The sequence below is a fragment of the Emys orbicularis genome, chromosome 7, assembly GCF_028017835.1.
Source record: "Emys orbicularis isolate rEmyOrb1 chromosome 7, rEmyOrb1.hap1, whole genome shotgun sequence".
In the NCBI taxonomy this organism is placed as follows: domain Eukaryota; kingdom Metazoa; phylum Chordata; order Testudines; family Emydidae; genus Emys; species Emys orbicularis.
Genome location: NC_088689.1, coordinates 106,379,845 through 106,390,356, shown reverse-complemented (window position 1 = coordinate 106,390,356; position 10,512 = coordinate 106,379,845). Strand labels below are relative to the sequence as shown.

At 42.0% G+C, this 10,512-nt stretch overlaps 1 protein-coding gene across 1 annotated transcript in view; it reads left to right on the top strand.

Moving 5' to 3' along the window:
- The first annotated feature begins 5,703 nt into the window (after nt 1-5,703).
- Nucleotides 5,704-10,512, top strand: part of IL17RD (interleukin 17 receptor D) — a 95,585-nt gene continuing 90,776 nt past the window's right edge. Inside the window, exon 1 of the mRNA XM_065408470.1 lies at nt 5,704-5,910. Within this exon, the coding sequence (XP_065264542.1) occupies nt 5,704-5,910 (207 nt within the window). The remainder of the gene's footprint in view (nt 5,911-10,512) is intronic.

The following is a 10,512-nucleotide window of genomic DNA, read 5'->3' as shown; positions in this document are numbered from 1 at the left end:
TACTTGGTATTGGTGAAGCCTCAACTGGAGTATTCAGTCCAGTTTTGGGCTCCACACTTTAAGAAATATAGATAAATTAGACAGAGTCCAGAGGAAAGCAAGGATAAAAGGTTTAGAAAATCTGACCTATGAGGAAAGCTTAAAAACGTTGGGTATATTTAGTCTTGAGAGAATAAAGCTGAGGGGGGACCTGCAAACATAGGCGACTGGTAGGAGGGACATAAAGGGGAGCACCAGCTAAAGGGGGTATGTGACCCCCCACGTGCCCCTCCCCCAGCCAGGGCCAGCTCTAGGTCTTTTGCTGCCCCAAGCCAAAAAAAAACAAAAAACCTCTGAGAGCGCATCTGCCGAAGCAAAAACCTCCCGGAATGGCCCCTGGAATTGTGCTGCCCCAAGCACGTGCTTGGTTTGCTGGTGCCTAGAGCCGGTCCTGCTCCCAGCCCAGAACCCCCATGCTCTCCCCGTCCCCTCCTCATCCCACGTTACCTGGGGCGGGCGGGCTCTGTCCTATGGCTGCACCGGCTCCTCCTGGCATGTTTGGCAGCCAGGCCCCAGAGCCACTCCTGGATGCTGCCCAGTGCAGCACAGTAGCTGCCTGGGAGAGTGCCTGGCTGTCCCAGGCAGCTGCTACGCTGAACCGGGCAGCATCCCAGGCAGCATGGCTGGAAGAGGAGGGGCTCTGACCCTGCCTTTTCCCTTCTGTCTCTGGCCCCGCCTCTTCCTCTCCCCGCCCAGGCCGGCGGGGGCACTTGACCATGGGGAGGGTCACTTGATCTTTTGTGCCCCCCCATCAGTCGCCTCTGCCTGAAAATATATGAAGGCAGTGCCATAACTAGGCATTTTAGCACTCAAGGCAAGCAAACAGATTTGCACCCCCACAGATATTTTTTCTGCCCCATTTTTCCACCTTGCCCTAGTTACAGCCCCTGTTAAGGGCTATTATAAAGAGGATGGTGATCAGTTGTTCTCCATGTCCAGTGAAGGTAGGAGAAGAAGTAATTGGCTGAATCTGCAACAGGGGTGATATAGGTTAGATATTAGGAAAAACTTACTAACAACAAGGATAATTAACTACTGGAGTAGGATACCAAGGTAGCTTGTGGAATACCCGTCATTGGAGGTTTTTAAGAACCTGTTAGGGATGGTCAAGGTAAACTTGGTCCTGCATCTTTGTGGGAAGATGGATTAGATGACTTCTTCGGGTTCCTTCCAGCCCTACATTTCTGTGATTTTATGATTCTATAAAACAAGGACCTTCTCATTCCCTATTAATAATAATCCCCTCAAATACATGTTCCAGGCTTTCTCCCACTCCTTTGTTTGTATCTCACTGTTTTTTTAAGACTGTAAGCTCTTTGGGGTAGTGACCTATCTTTAAACTTTTGTAAATCATGTAGTTGACTCTTAGATCATATATAAATAAAATAAAAATACAATAATACATTTACGCTGTTGAAAATGCAGGGGTTTGCCATTCACAAAAATTTCAAGACGATAGGTATTCTTGCAGGTTAAATCTCATGGGAGCATTTATTTTTTGCAATATTTTACTGACATAATGTATGTTCCTGATTTATACCCTGCCAAAAGAGAGGGAGTCTGTACTGTCTCAGTGATTTGATGGCATCATTAAAAGAGGCATCCAAATTTTGTGAAATGGAAAATGGACACAACACATACTTATATGCTAAAAACTGACAAAGCAAAAGGCAGTGCTAGATTTCCAGTCTGTCTTTCTACAACATTCTAATTTCTGATCTTGTCTTTCCTGCAAATTTACCTTAAAGAGTTGTCCAAAGCTTGCAGAGCATCAAACTTATTGGATGTTGAGCTAGCTAGACCCTTAGTGTAAATCAGGGGTCGGCAACTTTCAGAAGTGGTGTGCCAAGTCTTCATTTATTCACTCTAATGTAAGGTTTCGCGTGCCAGTAATACATTTTAACGTTTTTAGAAGGTCTCTTTCTATAAGTCTATAATATATAACTGAACTATTGTTGTATGCAAAGTAAATAAGGTTTTTAAAATGTTTAAGAAGCTTCATTTAAAATTAATTTAAAATACAGAGCCCCCCGGACTGGGGGCCAGGACCCGGGCAGTGTGAGTGCCATTGAAAATCAGCTTGCGTGCTGCCTTCAGCACACATGCCATAGGTTGCCTACTCCTGGTGTAAATGAACTCCATTAAATACAGTAGAACTATGCAGATTTACACAGGCTGAATCCTCAGCTGGTATAAATCTTCATAGCTCCATTGAAGGCAGTGGATCTATGCCAATTTACACCAGTTAACAGTGTTCGTCTATCTGTAGAAATAGTGTGGGGCTAGTCCAGTTATCTATTAAGAGCATAACTTTCTACAATGTTGGGGAACTAAATTTAGCCCCTCACTTGTAGAATGATAGCAGTTGAGAGCATTGTAGAGACAGTGCAGAGCCCTTGGAGTAGAAAGCATGCCTCTGCCTCCTTTGGCTGATGGGCTCCAAAGGGAGATGTATCCAACCATATGTGGCCAAAAAGAATGTTGTTATAACAACAGACCTTTACGGTGGGCAAAGGTAAGTAAAAAAAGGGGTGTATGGGCGGGGGGTGGGGTGGGGGGGGTGGGGGGTGTCTTGGAAAAAAGGCCAACCTCATCCTGGAGTGGAAAAGAAGAAATGTGAAACAAAGAGGAATACATAATAACAAGAGTGCCCTCATATGGAAAGTACTATAACTGCAAGTCCTTATGGCTTGGAAATGTACTGCTAACAAAGGATGTGTGCTATATACCAGGGGTGGCCAAATTTATTGACGCTCCGAGCCACATGTGACAATCTTCAGAAGTTCGAGAGCCAGGGCACACCTGACAGGGCTTCAACCGTGCAGCAGGCACCTGCCGGGGGTTGGGGCTTCAGCCCCGCTCCTGTTTAAGCACCAAGCCCTGGCAGGCGCACCCTATGGGTCTGAAGTCCCAAGAACCCCTCCCCGCTGGGCAGAAGCTGGGCATGTGGGATCATGTACCCACCCCCACCGATTTTTGCCAGGGTTTGCTGGCCCCGCTTAGTCACATGGTGCCGCCAGGCTTCCTGCTTGTACGGCAGCTGCTGGAGCCAACAAGCTGGGAGCTGTGGCCTGAGAGGAGAAGCAGTGGCAAACAGCTGGGAGCTGCAGGGAGTGCTGCTGTTTTTGCTGCTGCCTCTTCTCCCGGAGCTAAAGCAGCAGCCCCTCCCTGCAGCTCCCAGCTGTTTACTACTGCCTCTCCATGTGGAGCTAACACCTGGGAGCTGTGGGAAGGGGTCGCTGAGGGTAAGGGGGGCATGCCTGGGGTATGTGACTCAAGCTGTTGGGGGGGGGATGAACCTTTAAATTGTGCCACCAACTCTCAGCAGTCACCAGTTGTCTTTGGCAGAAGCCCCGAGCTCCCCGCCCCTCCCCACCCCCAGCCTGGTAGGTGGAGAATGGGGAGTAGGTGGGGGGCTCCGCGAGCCATACTTTAACTGTAAAAGAGCTGCAAGCCACAGTTTGGCCACCCCTCTCATGGAAGTTTCTGGGATAAACTAAAATATTGCATAAAGTCTGTGGAATTAAGCCCTCTTACATCAGGTCTGACTTTGTCCCTGTATCTGTGTTAGTCTGCTTAAAGTGATGTCTAGCACTGCAGCATTCAATTAATACTGCATTAAACATAAGAATTCAGACAAGAGTAAGCTGACATGAAATTTTAAAGACATCTGTATTCTCAGCGACAGAATCGATGGCCATGTAGGACTTCACAGGTGTCACTATGCTGTACGCCATGGCTATTTAATTCTACTCCAAAGGCACAGACTCCTATTGCTTGAGCCAAAGAAGAGATTCTGTTTGCTGTTAGCCATATAGGGCCTCTGAAACATACTTGAGCATTTCTGGTTCTGTTGATTAGAGGGCAGTGATACACTTATATTCTAGGCAGCCCATTGTAATATTATTTTATATTGTTGCAAATATGTCATGTGGTCATGTAAGGGGAGACTCAACTGTAATGCTTCCATGCAAGGTGACAGAGTTAAGTTTGCTATTGGAAGTTGAAGTAGTCCCCTTTTTCTTGGGAGTGTTCAATCACATGCTCTAATCTAGAGAGACATGCTAGATGGAGTTGCACTTTCTTCTACCATGAAGTATTCCATTTACTCCAACCAAATCCCCATAGATAATATGTGGACAAGAATATTTTGAGTATAAAAACTTAAATTAATTGTGTAAGAGGGAAATAAAATAAGAAAGAGGACTGTAAAAAGATTAAGGAAAATGAGAAACTCTCTGCTTGCTAATTATACTTTATTAAAAAAAACACTGTTGTAAATATTACAAGAATATACATCTGCAGAATACTTTCCTTTTGTTTTCAATAACATACTTAAATATAAGTGAGTGGCCTTATCCTATATAATATTAAATGCAGATAAAGCCATATGATAAGGCTAAGTCTGTTATTTATTTTTGAAATAAGTGATTTCTGTTTCACATATCCTTTCAAACTCATCCAAATCCTGGGTCATTTTTGCTGCGACTTGCTCCATTACAGTTTTATTCTGATCAGGTTGAGCCATGTAGTCCTTTATGGATCCTGCTGGTTTCATTCATGCCATCATCAGGATTGCTTTTTTGGGCAGTGTTAACAATAGTAAAATTATCAAAAGTCATTGGAACTAAGTGACTTAGAAGCCTAAGTTCCATTTTATGTTCAATAAAACTTAGGCTCCTATGTCACTTTAGATGCTTTTGAAAATTTTACCCACAGTGCATTTGTCTGTTTTAGGTGAGCTGTTGTAGGAACAACAATCTCCAGTGTGTCCTTAAGGGTGTGTGTTTCTTCTGCTCAAAAAGTTTGTGTTAGTTGTCATGACAAGAATACATCAAAATACGATGCTGTTGTAATTTATATTTATTAGAAACACTATGTTTTTTTTTTTAAATAAATTTAGTTTTGGTCAAAGTTTGCAGTATAGAGGTCAATACAAAAAAAGTAAAATAAACATAAATACAAGTAATTTCTATTGCTTTTTCTACTTTTAAATTTATTGGATAGCATTTACCTTCAGTTTGTCTTTTTTGAAATGTTATGATTTATTATTTCATTGCAAAATTCTCAGTGTTTTTCAAACGATAGCCCCAGTCCTATGTGTAGATGTGAGTAACTTTACTCATGACATCACCGGGACTGCTCCCCTGAGTAAAGTTACACATGTGCTTACATGTTTGCAAGAGTGGGGACAAAATCCATATATTGAAATATACCCACCTCTGGACAAAGTGTAGCAGATAGGTGAACAACAGATGGGGTGAAGATAGGGAAAAACGGTTAGCCACCGGAGCAAACCCCCTATTCTCAAAAAAATACTATATGATCTTTAATGTCCGTGCAGAGGGGACAGGACACGGACAGTTAAAGGCCCATGGGAAAGACGTGCACACAGACACTTGCATGCAAGTCTTGCTAACTTTCCTTTTTGGAGCTATGGTGTTCCTGAGTAATCTCGCCTTCCTTAGAGGCAAAGACTTTGAAGAAGCATCTCTTTTCATTGCCAAAAAATAGTACATGACTAGGGGCTGGGGAGGAGGGACAACGATTGCATTCTGCGCCAGACACAGTTATTGTAGTTCTCTTCGCAAGGAACAGCCCCCCTGCCACCAGCAGGGATGGGTGGGGGGGGGGGGGGGGCAGCAGCTGCACATTCTCTCGCGCATGCACGCAGCTAACCCCCCCTCCTGCTGTTGCTTCTGCTCAGACTCCAGTCTCCGTGCACTGCCGCTGCAGACCATGGCACCTTGGCTCCAGTTCAGCTCCTTTTTCTTCACTCTGATCGCCTGCTTCAAGGGTCACCAGCTGGCTGGGCCTGCGGGAGGACCCAGCAGCAGGCGGGAGCCTGCGGCCGACACGTGTGGATGGAGGGTGAGTGGACTGAAGCTGTTTCTCTTTTCTCCGCACAGTCGGGCAGATTCATGCGCTGAGTTGGGTTTTCCAAACTTGCAGGATTTGGCGGAGTGGCGTGGGGAGATGCCAGAGTTTCCCAGCTAAGCCTCGCAAGCGCTGTCCCGTGGGCAGCGGACTCTTTGCAGCCCAGCCCATCTGAGCAATGCAGGTGTGGTGCCTACCTGCCTGTCCGACTTGCTGCTTCTCCCGAATATGCAAGGAGAGCTCGCTGGGCAGTGTGCGGGGGGGAGTGGGGAGCCTCTTCTGCAACTCCTTCGCTGCTGCTCCAAGGCTCTGCAGCTGGTAATTTGCGGCCAGGAGGAAAGGTGGCATTTCCAGAGAAGGGATAGTTACTGGTTTCTCGCCCTGGGGGTGCGAGGCATCGTTTAACCAGCGAGTGTGAAGAAGTCACTCAACAGGTCCTTTATCCGCAGCTCTCTCCTTCCTTAACTCGACCTGCCCTGCCAGCAGGATAAAAAGGCGATCATTTGGGCTTTGTTATTTTAATGATTGGAGGCCGGCTTGGGGTCTTAGCTTCAGGCCTGATCATTAGACAGAGGATGTAGGAAAAGTAAATTGGCGGGGGGCGGGGAGGTGGCGAGCTGGAAGGTGAAACATTCCGTTATTGGTCTTTACCTTTTGTTCCGGCTCCTGGTGCGTTAGCTTCAGACTTTTCTTGCTGCGTTTTCCTGTTTGTTTTTCAAAAATCACCTTTCAGTGTTTTCTCCCCACAAAGGCTAGCGAGAATTCTAGTTAAATTGTGGAGTTCCAAGGACCATAGGAAGGAAAAGACTGACTTTCATTGCCTTTCTTTTTTGTTAGATTCTCACTAATGATTTCATTAGTTTCAGATCATAACATTTGAAAAAGTTCCTGCAAGGCACAAATCAGGGATATGGAGGGAATAGTGTAATTCACTGGAAGTTAGAAAACACTGGAAACTATGTAAGAGAGAGAAAAAATTCACATATTGCATCTTAAGTCATGGTTTACTAGCAAAATATATTTTACTATAATATTCATGTTTCACAAGATGTAAGCCGTGTGCGCCACATATTTCAAACTACCAGCATACATACTTCTGTCAGGTTCAGCAGCAGCTATTAAATATACTGTCATTACCTATTAGGAGTTATAATGCTTGATTAATTTTGCTTATCTTGACATCTAGAGGAATGTGCAATATATATTTAATTGATTTTTCCTTACATAATGAATTATATTGTATATATTAAACTGATTATATCTGGGTCTGTTTAATGTAAAGCTTTTAAAATGCTCCCCTCTAATAAATCTGCTAAAAACACAACCTTTCAAGTTACTGTGAAGAAAACCTTTATTTTTGTATCACATACAACAAATTTAAGGTTTTAATTTCCTAAACAAACATTCCAATCAGTTAGACTGTGTTACCAATATATTTTTTATTTCCAGTTAGCAAATTTGCCTGACCAGTTTTTTAGATAATGAATCTTATTCTGTAGTACAATTCTTAATTGAGAAAACTCGTATTGACTTAAGTGGGAGTTTTGCCAGAGGAATGACTGCAGGAAGGGACCCATTGTCTTGGTTGTGTGGTATTTATCTTGGACTGCATGTAAGTTTTGAATAGACTTGACATACTATTAAATGACTGATGGCCCCTGTAACACATTGTCTGCTCTGGGGCAGGGCTGCCTTTGAAGTGCTACCCTGTAGGAAGTAAAGAGACTATTTGCTCTATTAAAATTCCTTGGTATTTCCTCTGTTTAACCACAGGCCACTTCCCCTCTGCCACTCTAAACACTGCAGGGACACTGACTGATTGAAAAGACATAAGCCCTGAAGTAATTGTACCTTATTCAAAGAGATATTCTTATTGTAGCTTATTTATAAATGGTTTCTAATCTGTAGGTTAAGGGCAGGAACAAATCTAAAAACTTTATATATAGAGAGATGAATAGCAAGCATATCTAATGTGTTTTGAGTAAAACAATGCTTGTTAAGCTAATTTTCACTAGTATAGTATTGAAAAAAATATTGCTTAACTGTTGATATTTGAGTAATTAAACAAGAGATAGAATGTGACTTATCTATGTGTGTGTTATTTTTCTTACCACTGGTAGAATTGTGTGGATATGTCACACTTTTCTCACAACTACATTGGGGGGAAAACCTGGCTCCCCCCCCCAATTTGAGCACTTTTATTTATTTTCCCCAAATTCATGCTCATTTTCCTCATATGTGAAATTTTCATGTCACATTCTGCTTAGGTTTGCTTAATTTATTAGAACAAAAAAATCTGAGCTTGTCTAAGAAATACTATAATCTTTTTGCTTTTAATCTAATGTAAATATTTGAAATTTGTCTTTGTTTTATTGTAGTAAAAACTTCATTTGGTAAAGGAATAGTGTAGATTTGTGTTGGTAAGAATTTATATTTGCAAATATTTGCTGTTTCAATTCAGAGACCCTCAGCTTATTCTTAAAGATCATTTGAATTTGCAAAATCTAAAGGTTATGGAACAGGTCCTGACAACTTTAGTTGCAAAATATGTGAATTCTTGCAGTGCATTCTTTTGTAGTAGTTTGGTCCCAGTCCTGCAAGACCAACATGGCTCTGAACAAGCAAAACAGTTAAGCATATGTGTAACTTACGAGCACATGAGTAGTCTCACTGAGTGAAATCCTCCTGGCCTCACTAACGTCAGTGGCAGAACTTCCTTTGATTTCAGTGGGGTCAGGGTTTCACACATTTACTTCAGTGAGAATTTTAAGGCTTATCTACATTTGCAAGTTGTACAAGTTTGAGTTAGGATGGAAATTTAAAGCACAATAGCTATTCTGGAATAGCTCCTCCTGTGTGGACACTTATTCTGAAATAGCTATTTCCGTTAATTTCCCCATGTAGGTATTGTAAGGAATGAAGGACTGAGCTTTAAAATTTAGTTGTACATATTTGGGGCCCAGTCCTGCAAAGAGTTAAGCACATGGGTAACTTTACTCACATAACTAATTTTGTTGACTCCAATGGGACTACTCATGTGAGTAAAGTTTTCCACATTCTTAACTGTGCAGGATCAGGCCCTTGACTGTGTTCAGACTAAAGCATAAGATTAATGAGACTATTGACTGAGAGAGAATATAGTATTTGGCATATTTTAAAGCAAAAAAACAAAAAGAGTATTGTACGTTGCCCACAATAGGGGCTCCTTGCATTCCTCTATTCTCCCCCAGAAGCTTCCTATGTGCCATCCTCCCATCCGCTTCTATTTCAGGGATTTTCTGCAGTCTTCATCATCCCGTCCCTCATGCCATGAGCTCCTGTGTGTCCCCCTGCTCTCCCATGCTAGGGTTCCTGATTCCCTTCCCCATGCCAGGTGCTATGTGTGCAATCCATTCTACCCATGCCTCCCCCCCAAACTTTCTGATCTTCAGAAAGTTTGATTTTCGAGCTGATTTTCAGTGGCACTCACACTGCCCGGGTCCTGGCCAGTGGCCCGGGGGGCTCTGCATTTTAATTTAATTTTAAATGAAACTTCTTAAGCATTTTAAAAACCTTATTTACTTTTCATACAACAATAGTTTAGTTATATATTATAGACTTATAGAAAGAGACCTTCTAAAAACGTTAAAATGTATTACTGGCACGTGAAACCTTAAATTAGAGTGAATAAATGAAGACTCGGCACACCACTTCTGAAAGGTTGCCTACCCCTGTTCTACACCAACAGAAGAAGTTTGCGTCCAGACATGGGGGCTGTGGTGGCGTAGCTATGCCAACATAACTATTCTGGCTTAGGATCTGTATTGTAGACATAGCCTAGATCACTTAACTAAATTTCCATAAAAAACATGCTAACTACAGCATGCCTACTGCTTTATGTTTATTTAAAAACCAACAACACAATTTAAGTATATACACTACTCGAACAGGAAGATGTCTCTTCATTACAATTGTTTTATATTGGGTCTGAGCCTTTCTTCCATAAAAAGCATTTAGTCTAAATAGTGCAAGTAATGTATTTTCAGAGTTGGCTTTCAAATGCACAAAACATTCAGAGAAGAAAAATGATGAAAACTTATTCCAGTTTACTTATAATAAACTTGTTCTGAATATTGACAATAAAAATGCATCTTTAATCTTTTACATGCATTTTATTGTGTAATTGTGTACTTTGACTATTCAGGCCATTCAAAAGGCTCATGACCTAACAAGCATTTCTGTAGTTGAAGGCCCCCCAGCAATATTATGGACTGGATTTGTTTCCTCTTTATAATGCATGCCATGGTTTAGATTTCAACAAACAAAAGTTGCCTCTTAACAACTTGAAACAAATGCATCAGTCAGACTAATTTCAAAATCTAGATAATTTATTTGAGGGGCAAAACAAATACTTAATTCATTTAATAGATTTAAATATTTTCTTGTCCACTGGTGGAAAAAAGTTAAGCCATCATTAGATGACTCTAGCTTTTCTTTAGTTAATTACTTGATAATGTTAGTGTAATGTGGATGTTAGTTCATTAAAGCTGCAACATTTTAAATGGGTGTTTAATAAGGACCAGCTGTCTTTTCCAACAGATCCGTCCAAAGATGATG